Raw genomic sequence first — 19851 nt, 5'->3', positions numbered from 1 at the left:
AAGTCACTGAAGCCTGTATAAATCAAAGCTTCTAATTTTAAAATAATCAGTGCCTCTTTCCTCTACACACACACACACACACATACACCCCAGGAGCAAAGATAAAAGGCAGCAGCAGGCAAGCTCACGTGTCACCAAAACCAAAGAAAAATCTCCATGTGAAAGGTATTGTGTTAAATTTAGAGCCTGTGATTTATTTAAGGTTTTTTTTTTCTAAAAGAAGGCGCTATATTTAGTTAACTTTTTCTCTTCCCTCCCTCCAACTGCCATGGATTGTGAAGCTTTAGCAGGAAAGTAAAGCATGAAGAGGAAAGGATTGCTTCAAATGGCTCCTTCCGTATACTCAACTACAAAACCAGGCTTGCTCATCTGCACTGAAAAACAAATGTGGTTTGACACCACTTTAACTGCCATGGCTTAATGCTATGGAAACCTTGGAGTTGTAGTTTTACAAGGGCGTTCGTCTTCTCCGCCAAAGAGGCTGATTCATCACCAACCTGCAACTCTCAGGATTGCATAGCACTGACCCATGGCAATTAAGCTGCATTAATTGTACAGTATAGATCAGGCATGGGCAAACTTGGGCCCTCCAGGTATTTTGGACTTCAACTCCCACAATTCCTAACAGCCTCAGCCCCTTTCCTTTTTCCTCTCAGCCACTTAAGGGGCTGAGGCTATTAGGAATTGTGGGAACTTAAGTCCAAAACACCTGGAAGGCCCAAATTTGCCCATGCCTGGTATAGATGCACCCAGTGTTGTCTTATCATAAGCATACCATGGAAGCCTCATACACTTAGACTTCATTACCTTGTAAAGCTGTGTTTCTCAACCTTCCTAATACTGCGTCCCCTTAATACAGTTCCTCATGTTGTGGTGACCCCCCAACCTTTGCTTTATTTACTTTTGTTGTGTTATGTTTTTTACTGTATTGTGTCTCTGAGGCTTCGGCCTGTGTAAGCCGCATTGAGTCCTTCGGGAGATGCTAGCGGGGTACAAATAAAGTTAATAATAATAATAATAATAATAATAATAATAATAACCATAACATTATTTTCATTGTTACTTCAGAACTGTAATTTTGCTACTGTTATGAATCGTAATGCAAATATCTGATATGCAGGATGTGTTTTCATTCGCTAGACCAAATTAGGCACAAATACCCGATATGCCCAAATTTGAATGCTGGTGGGGTTGGGGGGGGGGGGATTAATTTTGTGATTTGGGAGTTGTAGTTGATGGGATTTATAGTTCACCCACAATCAAAGAGCATTCTGAACCCATAAATGATGGAATTGAACCAAACTTTGCACACAGAATTCCCATGACCAACAGAAAATACTGGAAGGGTTTGGTGAGCAATGACCTTCAGTTTTGGAGTTGTAGTTCACCTACATCCAGAGAGCACCATGCACTCAAACAATGATGGATCTGGACCAAATTTGGCATGAATACTCAGTATGCCCAAATATGAACAGTGGTGGATTTTGGGGTAAATAGATCTTGACATTTGGGAGTTATCGTTGCTGGGATTTATAGTTCACCTACAATCAAAGAGCATTCTGAACCCCACTAACGATAGAATTGGGCCAAACTTCCCACACAGAACCTCCATGACCAACAGAAAATATTGTGCTTTCTGATAGTCTTTGGTGACCCCTCTAACACCTCCTCATGAACCTCCCAGGGATCTCGACCCCCATGTTGAGTAACACTGTTGTAAAGGATTTCTTTCCTGAACACTCCATCAAATTGGCTCAAACTAGACAGAGTTGGCTAGAATGTTTTTCCTTGTGGCCAATTGCCAGAATTGATAGATGCCGGAGTCAGGGAGATCCGATTTCCAACAAAATCATACCCAGTGTAGTACAGCATATGAGAGAGCATGCCCTCAAATCTATTGTGGTTCATTGTGCCCATGTGTAGCCATCTGTCCCTTCATAAAGAATGCATGGGGTGCTAAGCCAACCTGAGAGAGTCTGATGCCCCAGATGACAGAGGAGACAGCACCTCCAAAGAGTTTGCAGATTTTACTTTTGGATACAACATCTCTCAGACCGTGCTGCTGGAAGGATTTGGGAAATTAAAAGCCAACAAACTAATTTATCAAAGCTCTAAGTGGGATGGATTTTGTATCTCTGTTTATATTACAAATTTGCATTTATGCATATTAATAGCATGTAGGCATTATTGCGGGAGCCCCCAGTGGCACAGTGGGTTAAAGCACTTAGATGCTGAACTTGCTGACAAAAAGGTCGCAGGTTCGAATCCGGGGAGCCGTGTGAGCTCCTGCTGTTAGCCCAGCTTCTGCCAACCTACAGTTCAAAAACATGCAAATGTGAGTAGATCTATAGGTACCGCTCCAGCAGGAAGGAAATGGTGCTCCATGCAGTCATGCTGGCCACATGACCTTGGAGGTGTCTACAGAAAATGCCGACTCTTCGACTTAGAAATGGAAATTAGCACCAATCCCCAGAGTCGGACATGACTGGAATTAATGTCAGGAGAAAATCTTTATCTTTATCTTAAGGCATTATTACAACCAAAGCCCTATTTTACCACCTCTTCTGGTTATTTGCAAATGGTCAGCTGCACCAATCCTTCTAGCTCAGTTTTCTCTAATAAAGAGATGGGACTCATTCAACCTTCCACAAGTTGCTGGACTGGATATTCCAGCCTACCTCACCATCAGCTATGCAAGCTCAGATTCTGGGAAACTGCAGTTCAATAATATCTCAAAGGATTCATGATTCCCACTCCTGTCGGCCAGCTAACTGGAACACTCCAGGTGTTCTAAAAGAACCTTGACTTTTTATATATAAAGCAGGGGCTGCAGTTCTTCCTCTAAAAAAGCTTTCTTCTTTCACTACTCCAGCCATTAGAGGTGCATCTACATGGTAGAATAAACACACCACTTTAAATGCCCTTTCTCAATGCTATGGAATACTAAGATTTGTAGTTTGATGAGGCACCATTACTCTTTAACAGAGAAGGGTAAAAACCTTGTAAATGACAACTCCCATATTCTGTAGGAGCCCCTGGTGGCACAGTGGGTTAAACCGCTGAGCTGCTGAAATTGCTGAGCAAAAGGTCAGCAGTTCTAATCTGGGAAGTGGGTGAGCCCCCACTGTTAACCTCAGCTTTTGCCAACCTAGCAGTTCCAAAACATGCAAATGTGAGGAGATCAACAGGTACTGCTCTGGTAGGAAGGTAACAGCCAGGCCCGTAGCCAGGATTTCGTTTCGGGGGGGGGGGGGGGGGGCTAAAAAAAATTTCAGGGGGGGTTTCGGGGGGGGGCTGAGTCTGAGTGAAAGAGGGTCTAGCCTAGCAAACCTTTTGTATCATTACCCCAATACCCCCATGCATATGGGATATATTGAGTATGGTGATCAGATCATGATATGAATAAACATAACAATTTAAATAATGCACCAATAAGGCCTTTTCGCGAACCACCATGAAAATTTCGGGGGGGGCTGAAGCCCCCCGAGCCCCCCCCCCCCCCTGGCTACATGCCTGGTAACAGCGCTTCATGCAGTCATGCCAGCCACATGATCTTGGAAGTGTCTATGGACAGTGCCGGCTCTTCAGCTTAGAAATGGAGATGAGCATCACCCCAGAGTTGGGCATGACTAGACTTAATGTCAAGGGGAAACCTTTACCTTTTTATGATTCCATAGCATTGAGGTTGTTAAGTTAAAAGTTAAAAAGAAAGAGACTTCTTGGTAAGAAAGCAAAACCTGGCAACGAGCTGCTTCACTTCCTCTTGCAACCAGCCTGACTGTCTGAATCAGCAGCCAACGCCAAAACATAAGCGAGAAGAATTGGATAGAACCCAAGATTTGCTGCAGTTTAGCTATGCTGATATCAGGTGAGCATATGAGTGTGAACAAATCAAGCTAGAATGAAACAATCTATCTACATAGTGGGAATGTTTAAGGAAGTACAGTTTACTGGGGCAGGCTAGCTGGTGAAGGACGCATTCAAGATCATGTCTTTTCTCCCTTCCAGCTTTGTCTCACTCTCTCCTTTAATGTGCTGCTTCTTTGGGACTTAAACATTGAAGCATGTCCCTCCAAGTTGCCTCTTGAGTTATGGTAACCACATACATTTCACAGGTAATCTCCACAAAAGTCAACATTGACACTGAAATGCAATACCGCCTGAGCTCTACAAGTGCAGCATTTTTCAGAATGAAGCAGAGAGTGTTTGAGGACCAGGATATCCGTAGGAAGACCAAGGTGCTTGTTTATAAAGGCATTGTCCTCCCAACTCCTCTGGACTGGCCACGTTTGTCTGAATGCCGTCTCCCAAAGCAGTTACTATATTCCCAACTCAAAAACAGGAAACGTAATGTTGGTGGACAGGAAAAGAGATTTTAAGTTGGGCTTAAAGCCAACCTTAAAAACTGTGGCATAGACACCGAGACCTAGGAAGTCCTGGCCCTTGAGCACGGTAATTGGAGGTCAGCTGTGACCAGCAGTGCTCTAGAATTCGAAGAAGCATGGATGGAGGACAAAAGGGTGAAATGTGTGCAGACATCCAGTGGTCCCAAGGCACACAAAATCAGCGATAGAGCAGCACGGTGCAGTAGTTTGAGCATTGGAAATCCACTGGATGACCTTGGCAAGTTACACTCTCTCAGAGGAAGTCAAATCCTCCTCTAAACAAATCTTGTCAAGAAACCCTTGAGATAAGTTCACCTTAGGATGGCTATGAACTGGAAATGCCTTGAAGGCACACAACTACAACATCAACATGAAAGACACAACTCCATCCAAACCTTCACATATGGACTGAAAAGACCAAAGGGGGCTATTTTCAGGAAGATCACATTGTAGAGTTAAGCAATTGTGACCTTCTTAATGCTCTTGTATTTCAAAACCTATCATCCTTGGCCATTGGCCATGTTCAGTACTTCTGATGGGAGCTGAATAACAATAGGAAAATTACTGTTGCCCATCCCTTCAAGCAATAATCCATACAAACAGATTCATGAACTGAACTAAGGCTGTAATGAAAAAAGAGTTTGCCCCAGGTGAAGCCTAGATTGCCAAACCGACACATGCATCATGAAGGTCAGCTTGACTGCATCAGACAGGTATAGTATCTGACAGGTGTGGTGAGATAGGACACATCTGTGAGGTGCTGTGTTCATCTAGAAGAGATGATGCAGTTGCTTCACCAAGTGCCACATGTGAGCTAAGTCACTACCGAGCAATCACTATCCTATAACTGCAGTTCAACCCAAATTTGCACAATCCTCAGGTGCATCACACCCATTTGGTCTTCAGATAGTAATCAGTAAATGTAAAATAGTTGTAGGTAGGCAGTACTTTCAGAAAGTGATATGCCCTGAGCGTGGCAGTGAAGTAAGTGTGGGCTGACCTCAGGCTTGCATAAACATGGTAATGTATTTTAATTTCAACTATAGAAGAAATTATAAAAGAAGTTATACTTCTGCAGTTTCCTGATATGCCTTGAATTCATAAAGCAGGAGTGAGTACTGTACTCAGGATCTCTTCTAAAAAGGCCTATTAATATTAAATTGCTATGGAGGATCAGGTCTATGGCCTAGAAAAGGCGATGCTATGGTTGATATAAACAAAAGCATCTTCCAGCCATGGAATCATAGAAACATAAAGTTGGAAGAGACCGTATGGGCCATCTAGTCCAACCCCCTGCCAAGAAGCAGGAAAATCACATTCAAAGTATTCCCAACAGGTGGCCATCCAACCTCTGTTTAAAAGCTTCCAAAGAAGGAGCCTCCACCACACTCCGGGGCAGAGAGTTCCACTACTGAACAGCTCTCACAAATGGAACAATCAGGTAGTTGGTTCCAATATTAACCCCTGATAACCTTAAACCACTTTGTCCTGACCAAGACTAAGATTTCATTTACAAGTAAAATAACTACTACTTACGACACATTTTATTTTCCTATTGCACACAATATGCCCAGCTACACCTTGGAATAATGTCTATATTTAATAATATGGTAATGGTGTCTTTTGGATTTTGTGTTCCTCATTTTCTCAACTGTTTAATAAAAAAAATGTTCTTCACTAAAGTCTATGGCCCATGCATTAAAAAAAACTGTTTCTTGCTGCACAATTTCTTTCCCTGTTGTATACAAGCTACACCTTGGAAAAACATATCCTGAGCAAAGAGAGTGACTCTCAAGGTAAAGGTTTCCCCTGACATTAAGTCTAATTATGTCTGACTCTGGTGAATGGTGCTCATCTCCATTTCTAAGCCGAAGAGCCTGTGTTGTCCATAGACGCCTCTAAAGTCATGTGGCCAGCATGACTTGCATGGAGCGCCATTACCTTCCCGCAGAAGCAGTACCTATTGATCTACTCACAATTGCATGTTTTCAAACTGCTAGGTTGGCAGAAGCTGCGCCTAACAGTGGGAGTTCACCCACTCCCCTGGATTCAAACCACCAACCTTCTGATCAGCAAGCTTAGCGGTTTGACCCGCTGCACCACAGGAGAGTGGGGAAAGCTTGCAGTTCAAGTGGGAGTTGACACCAGGTATTATTTTCCTAAGTTATGTAGGTTGGTGTCAAACTTCATTATTTCTACAGTGTAGATCAGGCTTGGGAAAATTTCAACTCAGCTTAAGTGGCTGAGGGGAGAAAGCAAAGGGCCTGAGGCTGTTAGGAATTGTGGGCGTTGAAGTCCAAAACACAAGGAGGGCCGAAGTTTGCCTAAGCCTGGCGTAGATGCCCGCCTAAAAATGAAACACTCTTGAAATATTCCCCATGTTGATTCTTCTCCTGAGGAGGTTATACCAGCGTTTTAAATATATTTGTACTCATCCATAAAGATGAAAGGAAGGTTTCAATTGTTTTAATACCCGAATAAATCAATGCAAAGAGTGTAGGGGAGTGGCTTTCTTTTATTTTTGTATTGTAATTGCCATTCTAACCTGCTGAAAAGAAACTGGAGGAAACCCTCCTGATCTAATGCATCCTAAGTTCAGAAATACTGTAAATTCCCCAGTGTTGCACAAGCATTGCTGTCTTCCAGATGCAAGTTTAATCCTACAGACTTCAAGGAGACTGAAACAAGTTAATAGAAGGAGCAGGGCATCTATTTAAGAGTGGCAAACTATGGGGCAAATAGTGTAGAATTAATGCAGTTTGGTACCACCTTTGGTACCACCTTAATAGACACACACACACACGCACACACACGATATCTATATAAATAAAAATGTAATGTTCGTTTGTGGGATTAACAGAACTCAAAAACCGCTGGATGAATTGACACCAAATTTGGGCACAAGACACCTAACAACCCAATGTATGTCCTTCACTAAAAAAAAAAATTGATTTTGTCATTTGGGAATTGTAGTTGCTGAGATTTATAGTTCACCTACAATCAAAGAGCATTCTGAACTCCATCAACGATGGAACTGAACCGAACTTGGCACACAGTTCTCCCATGACCAACAGAAAGTCCTGGAAGGGTTTTGTGGGCAGTGTCCTTTGCTTTTGGAGTTGTAGTTCATCTACATCCAGAGATCACTGTGGACTCAAACAATGATGGATCTGGACCAAACTCTACACGAATACTCAATATGCCCAAATGTGAACACTGGTAGAGTTTGGGGAAAATAGAATCTTGACATTTGGGAGTTGTAGTTGCTGGGATTTATAGTTCACCTACAATCACAGAGCATTCTGAACCCCACCAATGATAGAATTGGGCCAAACCTCCCACACAGAACCCCCATGACTAACACAGCAACGCGTGGCAGGGGACAGCTAGTATATATATACACACACACTATATACACACACGCATATATATTTATATATCTGTGTGTGTGTGTGATGTTTGTTTGTGAGATTAACATAACTCAAAAACCACTGGACTAATTGACACCAAATTTGGACACAACACACGTATCAGGCCATAAAAACACTGAAAAACAGAGCAGAAGAGACTTAAAAAGCCAAAAAAAACCCCAAAAATACATTACAACACATGTGCAAAACCACATATATACACAAAACACATATATACACAAAAACACAAACATATACGCACATATATACACACACAAAACACATATGCACAGACTGGGCCACAACAACGCGTGGCAGGGGACGGCTAGTATATATATATAGAGAGAGAGAGAGAGAGCCATAGTTAAGATAAACAAAATAGGGAGTGAGTGGCCTTTTGTGGCAATCTCTGCCAAATTTCCGAATATGATATTGCAACAGGGAAAGTGCCCCAAACACACACACACACACAATAATTCAAGGCAGGGCAAACTCTGGTCATAGCCAGATCAGAACAATTCGTAGCCTAGTTGGCAAAGAGAAATTGTGCGTGGTCCCTTTAAGTCTCTCTTTGCTTCTGCCTCATCCCCAGGACGCTATAGAGCTCTCTTTCTTTTATGAATGAAAACGCTCCTCGAAGCAGTATGTAAATCACGGCTTTATAGCCCCTTCCTTATAGCTTGCAACAAAAAAAGGGTGCGCTGTGCCTTTAAATCTCTCCTCGCTTCTGCCTCACCCTCGGAACGCGATATATATCTCCTCTCTCTTTTTTTTATGAATGAAAACGCTCCTCGAAACAGTATGTAAATCAGAGCCGCCTTGATTGGCTGCCTCTCCCCCGAGGGGAGGGTGAAACCCCCTTCCACACTCCATCGTTGCCAGGAGGCGGGATTAGAACGCCGCTCTGGGCAACGGCGACCATTCATAAACTGGGAGGCGGCCTCACCTCCGAGCTTCATTGGCGGCCCGGTAGGGTAAACAAGCTGGGATTGACAACCGCTGGCAGGGCTGCGGGCCAATGGCGGGCGGGCGCGAAGGCGGGCTCTGGAGGCCGCTCGGGGGCTCCGGCTGCAAACCCGGCGGAGACACGGGGCTTCGAGCGGCAGCGAGGCGGTTCTCTATGGGGCAGGTGAGAGCCCTCCAAAGAGAGCCCTATTCGCACGGAGGAGGGGAGGGAAGGGCTTTCGAGGGGAAGGCGGGGGTGCAGGTGCTAATATTGGGGTGCAAGCTTCGCTAGAGCGGGGCCTGGAAGGAGGCGAAGTCTTGGGGGGCTGGAGCCCGGAGGGATTTGGTGGAGGAGCCCAAGGCACTGGCTCTGCGCGGTGGAAGCGACGCTGTGGGTTGTTTTTTCCCCTTGGCTGGATGTGGGCGCTTTTTATGAATGGAGCTGGCTCTTTTTTTTCTGTGAATGGAGCCTGGAGGGCGGGGGCGGCGTTCTGGAGAGGGGTGGCGTTTCGTGAATGGAGCGAGCTGGAAAGTGCGCCGCTGGAGGGGGGGAGAAGGAGAGCTCTCTCTAGGCATACATGGTGAAGGGGGACCTTGCGCCGGGATCGGGTTACACTCTACCTGCTCCTCCACCTCGGCCATTCATAAAAGTTAGGCCAGATTCGCGAATGGGGGAGAAGAAGAAATAGGGCTTTGGGGCTTTTTTCCTCGCGTTGAGTCCCAGGAATGCAGCCTTGCTTTGTAAAAAAAAATAGTGTCTTGCCGTCGTGACTTTAAAATCTTGGAGATGGATGAGGTTATTAAAAGAGTCTCGAAAAGGTCTTGAGCAGTTGGCAGGGACCTCTTCATCGTCTTATTATCATTACTCTTATTTCATATTATTTTTATATTAATATATTATATTATAATATTATAATATATATTATTATATTATATATTTTATTTAATAAATATTATATTATATATCATATTATTTTATATTATAATATTTTATAAACATATTTATATTATAATGTAATAGAATATATTATATATTTTCATTTAATAAATATTATTATATTATATATCATATTATTATTTTATAATATAATATTTTATAAATATATTTATATTATAATACAATAGGTCTTGAGCAGTTGGCAGGGACCTCTTCTTCGTCTTATTATCATCACTCTTATTTCATATTATTTTTATATTAATATATTATAATACAATAGGTCTTGAGCAGTTGGCAAGGACCTCTTCTTCGTCTTATTATCATCACTCTTATTCCATATCATTTTTATATTAATATATTATAGATATTATATTATATTATATATCATATTATTTTATATTATAATATTATTTTATAAATATATTTATATTATAATACAATAGGTCTTGAGCAGTTGGCAAGGACCTCTTCTTCGTCTTATTATCATCACTCTTATTCCATATCATTTTTATATTAATATATTATAGATATTATATTATATTATATATCATATTATTTTATATTATAATATTATTTTATAAATATATTTATATTATAATACAATAGGTCTTGAGCAGTTGGCAAGGACCTCTTCTTCGTCTTATTATCATCACTCTTATTCCATATCATTTTTATATTAATATATTATAGATATTATATTATATTATATATCATATTATTTTATATTATAATATTATTTTATAAATATATTTATAATGTAATAGAATATATTATATATTTTCATTTAATAAATATTATTATATTATATATTATATTATATATCATATTATTATTTTATATTATAATATAATATTTTATAAATATATTTATAATAGAATAGAATATATTATATTATATATTTTCATTTAATTGTAATTTTATTATATTATATATTATTAAATTATTATTTTATATTATTATTTCTTTTCTTAAAGGAGACTTTGAAAAAAATAATCTTTATTAGCATACATAAGTATAAGAATAGGAAATATATATATAATGTAAAATAAAAGGAGAGAACAACAAAACAACAGAAAAGAGGAGGAAAAGAGAGAAAAAAGTGAGGTAATAAGTGTAATGTGAAAAGTCTAAAAAGGAAAATAAAGTAGTGAAAGTAAAAAATAGAAAGATTTATTATATGTTTTTATAGAATATTAAATATCAATATTTAATATTTATATATTATGTTATATTATATATTATTTTATCTTATTATTATTATATCCTATCTTAAAGGAGCTTGCAACAGTTGATCCAGTGGGACAGTGAAATTTTCCCAAAGTTTATGAATCCACACATTTTCCCCAAAGTATTATTATTATCATATTTATATCCTACTTCCCTCCCTTAAAGGAGATTTTAAAGCATTGCTGGCAACAGTTAGTCTCGTGAGACAGTCAGATTCAGTACCTCCTCTCTCCCAAAGGTTATGAAATGACTCATTTTCCTCAAATTATTATTATTATATCCCAATTTTCAGGAGATTTTTTAATTGTCATTTGCAACAATTAGTCTGGTGAGATAGTCAGATTTATAATCAGTGCCTCCTCTCCCCCAAATGGCTTGTTTTCCTCAAATAATAATAATAATAATAATAATAATAATTATCAGTGCCTCCTTCCCCCAAATGGCTTGTTTTCCTCAAATTATTATTATTATTACTATTATTACTATTATTATCAGTTCCTCCTTTCCCCCAAATGGCTTGTCCTCCTCAAAATATTATTATTATTATTATTATTATTATTATCAGTTCCTCCTTTCCCCCAAATGGCTTGTTTTCCTCAAATTATTATTATTATTACTACTATTATTATCAGTTCCTCCTTTCCCCCAAATGGCATGTTTTCCTCAAATTATTATTATTATTACTACTATTATTATCAGTTCCTCCTTTCCCCCAAATGGCATGTTTTCCTCAAATTATTATTATTATTACTACGATTATTATCAGTTCCTCCTTTCCCCCAAATGGCTTGTCCTCCTCAAAATGTTATTATTATTATTATCATCATCATCATCAGTGCCTCCTTTCCCCCAAATGGCTTGTTCTCCTCAAATTATTATTATCATCATCATCAGTGCCTCCTCTCCCCCAAATGCCTTGTTTTCCTAAAATTATTATTATTATTGTGCCTATTCAGTATCTTTGGATCACTGTTCAATTAAAATAAGAAGATCCAGAAGAGAAATGCCTTATGCATAACTTGGCCGTGGGTTTACTTTAGAAGAGGTGAATGAAAAGCGTTCCTCTGAGAGCAGATCTCTTTTCCACACTGAAAGTTGCATCAGCAGAACAAGGGACATTTTGCTTTAGATCGATCTGGTGTCTGCCTAGCATGGAGCTTCTGAGTAAATATGTTATTGCTTTGAAAGATTGCATATTTATATATAGCACTTGGATCCAAACCGAAGGTTCCTTGGGGGGCCATTCACAACCTGGAACCCTTGCCTGAGCCTCCATCTCCTGAAAGCGGAGCTCTTTTGCAAAGTAGAAGCGACTTTCTGTGCACTTGTTGCTATTTATATTTTATCTTTTGACCATGTAGGGAGAAAATGGACTCCCATGTGCAATGTGATCTCTGCCTTGTAATCCATGCCGGTCCCCGTGTTTGTTCTTCAGAGGTTGTAATTTGTCTTTAGTGACGTCACGGCGTTTCCACGGTAACGCAGTGACATCATGGATTCAAGGTTTGGGACCTTTTGTTTGTTAGCTAAAAAAGATATGGTGGTCTCGTGGAGTGGTTGCCTCGTGAATGAGTATCATTTGGTGAATTGAGAGGAAAATACTAAAAAGAAATGTTTTCTTCCCCCTGATTAAGGCTGTTTGGTTACATTAATTAAGCGCTGCAGCTAATCCTCAAAGCTTTGGTGACTCTGCTCACATGCTACTCGAGTCTATCTTTTCAGGTGGCTTGAAGGCAGAGCATGTTTTGATTTCTCTCTCTCTCTCTCTTCTCCAGTATTAAATCTGCCAGAGGTTGATTCTGAACTTTTCTCATCCTGGAAGAGCTCAATGCTCAAAACATTCAAGGGAATATTAAAGAATCTGCAAGCACAATGGATGGCTTTTATGACCAGCAAGTCCCATTCATGGTCCCCGGGGTAGGTCTCATTCAGTTTTACCTCCATATGTGATGTTTGTTTCCTCAGCATACAACCTTTTCCCCATTCCCCCACCTTGGTTTTGGATAAAGTTTGTATTGGCTTTGCTTTGGGAAGGCTTGCCCTTCATGGTGTCATTTCTTTTCTCTTTGTGTATCAGAAACCTTGCGGAGATGAATGCCGAGGGAGGCCAATGAATGACAGAAAAAGGAAGTTTCAAGACACCGACTTGGCTCATGATTCTGAAGGTAGCAAACCAGAAACCCTCCCTTAAATTTATTTATTTATTTACGACATTTATATGCCGCCCTTCTCACCCCAAAGGGGACTCAGAGCAGCTTACAAGTAATATGTAAATACAATATATTATATCATTACCATAGCACAATATTAGTATTATATATTACTATATTGTACTATACCATTATATTGTAATATATCTACAGGTAAGCTACATTGGTTTCAAGCTAACAAACACCTGTATATTTGTATTTTATTTTAAGAGGACTAGATGTATGTTATATATTGTGTTTGCACGGTCTGTTTTGATAAGGCCAACTGGCTAATCAATAAAAATTGTTGTTGTTGTAATATTACATGTAATATAAACAATATAATTATAATGTATTATTAGTAGTATTATATTGTATTACATTATAATATTGTCAATATTATATGTATATACAATATATTATATTATATTATTAGCACAGTGCAGGAGACAACATAAATTTAGGTTTGTATGAGACCCCATTTATATTGCCATATATAAAATGCATTTGAATCTGCATTTTATGATCAGTGTAGGCTCATATAATGCAGTTCAATGCGGTCTCCATTGACCATATAGCTTATTTTTAAACTGCATTATATGGTAGTGTAGATAGGGCTGAATCACCATTCTAAATAGAACATGTATATTTTCTAATTCATATAAAGAAAGAATGCTGATTCTTTGTTTTCTCATTTTCTTTCAGAATTGTTTCAAGATCTCAGCCAGCTTCAGGAGGCTTGGCTAGCTGAAGGTAAACTGCTATTGATGTCTTTGTGCATGAATTCCCACAATCAGGGACCTTTGGACGCTAAAAGATGATGGGTTTTGGAATCCAGCACCGCTGGACTGCAAAGCCCATCATCAGGTTGAAGGGTGGTGGCTGGTTATCTATTCTTACTTTGCTTTGTTATCTCTTAGATATAATTTGTTGACTTTGCTAGTATTGGGAAATAGTATTTTCTGTGCCCATTGTTTTTAAAATTATTGCCACAGGGATAATATTTTGTAATGCAGGTGATTTGTATGCTTTGAATGCAATTTTCCTGCTTCTTGGCAGGGGTTGGACTGTGATTCTGAACCTATGGACCTCTTTGTCTTCAATTTAAGGAAATAGACTCAGTGGGGTAATACTTAAAATCCTTTCTTTCTCCCTCTTTTGTAGCCCAAGTTCCTGACGATGAACAGTTTGTCCCCGATTTCCAGCCCGATAACTGTAAGTCGCTCTTGTTCTTTTGTCTCATGGTTGTGAAGACATGGCAACAACAGAGGATGGGTTCTAGTCGCTCCTGCCCTTTCTCTGTTTGCATGCTGCTTTTGCTAATAGAAATGCCACTTAAGTATGTACTTTGGCGTGAATTTGTAGAATCAGCAGACCTTGGAAGAAAGAAAAAAGGAGCTGCTCGAACGGTGTGACATTGGAGGCTCGGTTAACAGCTCCCGTTTAATTGACGAAGTTGGGGGTGTTTCTTTGAGCATCTCTGGGGCTGCTGCCGATTAACCTTGATCTCGGCAGAACCCTTTCAAGCCCCCATGAATACTTCATAATGTAAAAAGATATTAAAATCCATTTGACAGCAAGCGCAAGAGCACTCTGTCTCTCACCAGCCATGGGCCTCCAATTCCCTCAATGACTTTCCTGGCTATTATAGCTGTAGCTAGGTTGCGAGGGCTGTGAAGGACAAAGCTTTGCTGGTGAAACTTGAGCAGCTTTCGGGAGCATTAGTCGTTGGCAAGCCAACAACTCAGCGAAAGCAGCTACAAAAGGGCATGCGCTGCACACTGCCGCACCACAAGAACATTGCCTTGCCTGTATTGTCAAAGAGCTACACACCTTGAACCTAATTTTTGCCCAGTTGGATCCCAACGAGGACTGTTCCCTGTGTATTTTTTAGAGTGATCTGAGCGCATTACAGGATAGAGAAAAGCAGGACTTTCTACTTAGATGCATTAAGGAAAAACACCACTCAGTATCCATTCAGGGGCCCCATCCTCACCCAGCCTGTGTATATGTGTGTGTGTTTGCAGAGCTGTGTTGAGATTGCCATAGACTTCTGAAGGGAAGAATATATCGCCTGCAGTAGAACGGATTCCTCATGCAAGCTCTGTCACAGCATGTAGTGGAGTATCTTGTGCTACAGTAAACGCATGTTAATTATTGCCCTTTGATTACTTTGAAGTGAGTGGGAAGCGCGCCATGAAAGCTCCTTCAGACAGACGGCATATTTGCTGGGGTTTGGTCCTTCCTTTTTTTTCTCTCTCTCTCTCTCCCTTCCCTTCAATCCTCCTTTCCTGAGATGAAAGGCAGCCTGGAGTAAGAATTTTTCTCCTGGTGTTGACATTCTAGCCCAGCCCTTCCAGTTCTCCCTTGGAGCAGTATAAAACTGCAGTCTGGCTGCGTGGGCGGAGGTGTTGTTGGCAGAGGTGTGTGCTCCAATGCCTCTTGGCAGGCTTTTACAGCTCAGTAACCTGAAGGATTGTGGGAGAAATAAAATGTCTTCTCTGGAGCACTAGGCCTCTCTTGTGCCACAACCGTTGGGCAAGATGCTTTGCAAGCTCGGTTGGGCCAAAGAGGTCTTCCTCTGCAGTTTGTGTAAACTCCTGGCAAATGAGTTGATCGCTGGAGGAGCGGGTCCTGTTGCAAGCTGCTTATATATGAATGAATAGCTTCCTGCCTCAGATAGCTCTAGGAATGCAGCATCCAATCTTACAGGAACAAAGCAGATTTCTGGATGAACCAGGCTTGGCTTCTGACCTCTTTTTTAGTATTTTAAGCATAATGAAATTGGATAGATGGGATCTCAATTCTGCAAGCAGCAGGCAGCCTACATACTAAATCACGGTGAGAATTACGTCTTCCAGAGCCATTCATGTTTGGTAGATCATGCTTAGGGAGAGCCGAGTCTTGAGAACTGTCATTCTTGGAAAACTGGAGAACAAAATCTATAGTTGGGATATGGCTCAAAATTAGGGGAATTTCCTCTCCATAGGAATTCTGCCCCCCAGTTGAATTTTTTCTTCGGACTCCAAATTTCTAGCATTGTGGTAAATAAAAGCATCACTTGAGTTTTTAGAAATACAATTCTGGAGAAAAGTAATAGGCAAAGTTTTATTTGTTTGTTTGTTTGTTTGTTTGTTTGTTTACAACATTTATATCATGCCCTTCTCACCCCAAGGGGTCTCAGAACAGCTTACAAGTTACATGTACATAGATTATTTGATATTATTGGCATTGCACAATATTAGACTTATTTATTACTGTATTGTATTATGCCACTATACTACAATATTATTAGAAATATTGCATATAATATATAATAATTATATTATTATATTGTATTAGTATTATAACGTCCTTGCAGACTGCCAATTCTCTCACACCAGAAACGACTTGCAGTTTCTCAGGTTGCTCCTGACATGACAAAAAAAGTATTATATTATTAGCACAACACAATATTAGTATTATATATTACTATATTGCACTATACCAATATACTGCAATATTATTAGTAATTAGTTACATATAATATATAATATATTATTATTATTATATTATTACATTGTATTATTAGTATTATAGTGTATTACAAGATTATAATCAATATTATATGTACATACAATATAATAATAATAATAATAATAATAATAATAATAATAATAAACTTTATAATAAACACAACCATCTCCCCAATGGGGACTCGGAGCGGCGTACATGGGGCCAAGCCCGGACAACATATTACAGCAAAATAAAATAAAACCAGAGCATAAACAGCAAACAACATCATTAAAATTGCATAAAGGGAAAAAAGAAAAAGAAAAGTCATAAAATAACATTCCAATAAGCACAATCACAATAACAATATGTTATATTATTAGCATAGCACAATATTAGTATTATATATTACTCTATTGTACTATACCACTATACTGCAATATTATTAGTAATATTACATGCAATATATATTATATAATGTTATATTTTATTATTAGTATTATATTGTATTACAATATTATGATCAATATTATATGTACATACAATATATTATATTATTAGTATAGCACAATATTAGCATTATATTTTACTATATTGTACTATACCAATATTATATTAATATATATTATATTAAAAAGTGAACTCATCAAATGTAGAAATTCAAGATGTTTGTGAATTTTTTGTGTCTCACTTTCTGCAATGTTGGAAATTTGGAGACTGGAAAATAATTTCATGAGGGACAGACTTTTATTTTGGAGAGACAAAGCCCTCATTCTGCCCCCACAAATGTAGCGACACCCCCACTTGTGGCCTTTCTGCAACTCACTGATAAGAGAGCCTGCAGATAGTGTCCCAGAATAGCTATATGGAAATATCTAAATAACGAGAAATGAAGAGGGCATCTTTTTTGCACATTGAGTACTTTTAACTCTTGCTAATATGTCTTAGATTGATTTCACGATGATTCATGGTTTGGATTATTACCGTGGTTGCTGGCACAGAAATCTAACTATAGTATGACTGTCATGTTAATCATAAACACACTTACTTAGAAGTAACTTCCATTTAAATTGTTGGAGTTTGATGCCAAGAAAATGCATTTGAGGCTGAAGTTGATCCTGTTTTTGTATCAAAGTTTACTTGCGATGTGTGGGATTAGGAATGAGTAACCACATTTCTGTGTGTTTTAAATTGGAGGTTGTGGGTGGATTTTCTTCTTCTTATGCTTCCTATTAAAATTGCTTTCAAACAAAGTCCATGTAGATGGGGTTTACGAAGTTTAATTCTTTTGTCACTCTATGAAAGGCACATCTCTGCCTGCAGGCTGTATCTCATTCTCTCAAAATGTGTTAGGCGAGACTTCTTCAAACTAGTGGCCTCCTGGTAAGGCTGACTACGGTTCTAATTAGAGCCCTGCTGACTGGGATGATGGGAATTGTAATCTAAATCTGGAGGGTTGCAGATTAAGGAAGATGCGTTGTTGAAGGCTTTCATGACCAGAATCACTAGGTTGCTGTGAGTTTTCCAGGCTGTATGGCCATGTTCCAGAAGCATTTTCTCCTGATGTTTCACCCACATCTATGGCAGGCATCCTCAGAGGTGGATGGAAACTGGAAACTATGTAAGTGAGGTTTATATATCTGTGGATATATAATTCCACAGATATATAAACCTCACTTCCCTAGTTTCCAACAGACTTCTCAACCTCTGAGGATGCCTGCCATTAATGTGGGTGAAATGTCAGGAAAAAATGCTTCTGGAACATGGCTATACAGCCGGAAAAACTCACAGCAACCCAGATTAAGGAAGGCTTAAAACCAAATTGACTTTTTTTCTAGTTGCTTCTTACTTTCTTTCACCTTAATTATCCACATTTCTTTTTCTATGGTATAATGGATTATTTCAGATACGAATGTTTTGTTTTTATGCATTAATCACACAATTGTTAGCATTTTCATATGCAAGTTCCTCCATCTCTTTTGGGTGGTGCCCATTCAACTGTAGGCTGTATACTCCACAGAACTTTACACTGCAACAGATTTCCCTTTTTATATTTCTGCTAGAACCTGGGACATGTTTTATTGCCCTACAGTTTACAGAAGTCATGGCAGTCATGCTAGTTGACAAATTCTGATAGTTGTAGCCCAGAAGGTCACTTTTCCAAGCTACGTGTTTGGCTCATTCCCATTGGATAGTGGCCCTGATAGCTCTACTGACCAATTGCACTTATGTTTCCCATCTAAACTTCTGTATCATTTGGTGGCCATTTTAAACTTCTTAAAAGAATGAATTATAAATATATATATATATATATATACACACACACACACACATACGTACGTACGTATACATACGTATACATACATTTATGTATCAGGCATGGGCAAACTTGTGCCATCTGGGTGTTTTGGACTTCAAACTCCCACAATTCCTAACAGCCTCAGACTCCTTCCTTTTCTTCTCCTTTTCCACTTAAGCGACTGAGGGCGAAAAGGAAAGGGCCTGAGGCTGTTAGGAACTGTGAGAGTTGAAGTCCAAAACACCCGGACGGCACAAGTTTGCCTATGCCTGATATATATTCTAGTTTTTATTATTATACTAGCTTGTGCCTAGGTTAGGGTAAACTACAACTTCCATCCAGTTGAGTCAGTCCCCCAAACTTCTGTTCAGTTGCTGATCAATTCCTCTGTTTGCTGTATGCCATAGGAAAGGGTTAAGGGAGATGCAGTGGGTGGGGTCATGCAAATTACACACCAATGAGAGCAAAAGGAACCCTAGGATGTAACCTGCAATGTCCTTGAAGAGAGTGCTTTTGGTGGCTTTTCAGCACTGGGAATTATAGGAGGCGGGAGGCCTCCTTTGTAGGGGGGGGGGACCTCTGCCATATACACACACATACATTTTTCACTTCTATTATGTATATAGATAGATGTGTTGATTCATTTTTATGATTATGCTGACTTTACTTTGTAATGTGAACCATGTTGACTTGTTGCTCAGAGAGGTGAAATAAAAAATCTTTTTAAACTTGAGGTGGGCAATTGTGATCCTCCAATATGTTTGACTGTGATTCCCATAATCCATTACCTATGGCTATGCTGGTGAGGTGATAGGATTCACAAGCTAAAAACAACTAGGGTAGCACTGTTGTCCACCCCGATTTAAGCAAACAGGGATGGTAACTTTTGTATAGACCCAAAAAAGAGACCTCCAGTAAAGCTACTCGGTGTTTCTGCAGCCATATCCTTGTTAACTTTTGGCTTGCC

The 19851-nt window shown here is 39.4% G+C and overlaps 1 protein-coding gene across 1 annotated transcript in view; it reads left to right on the top strand.

Moving 5' to 3' along the window:
- Nucleotides 1-8819: 8819 nt before the first annotated feature.
- The window catches only part of ETV5 (ETS variant transcription factor 5), a 49735-nt gene continuing 38703 nt past the window's right edge, over nucleotides 8820-19851 (top strand). Inside the window, exons 1-5 of the mRNA XM_060768027.2 lie at nucleotides 8820-8924; nucleotides 12680-12821; nucleotides 12982-13069; nucleotides 13799-13846; nucleotides 14258-14308. Coding sequence (XP_060624010.2) covers nucleotides 12777-12821; nucleotides 12982-13069; nucleotides 13799-13846; nucleotides 14258-14308 — 232 coding nt within the window. The 5' untranslated portion in view covers nucleotides 8820-8924; nucleotides 12680-12776. The remainder of the gene's footprint in view (nucleotides 8925-12679; nucleotides 12822-12981; nucleotides 13070-13798; nucleotides 13847-14257; nucleotides 14309-19851) is intronic.

The sequence above is a fragment of the Anolis sagrei genome, chromosome 3 (genome assembly GCF_037176765.1).
Source record: "Anolis sagrei isolate rAnoSag1 chromosome 3, rAnoSag1.mat, whole genome shotgun sequence".
Lineage (NCBI taxonomy): Eukaryota > Metazoa > Chordata > Lepidosauria > Squamata > Dactyloidae > Anolis > Anolis sagrei.
Note: the sequence above shows the minus strand (reverse complement) of the source record. Positions and strands in the feature narration are given on the sequence as shown.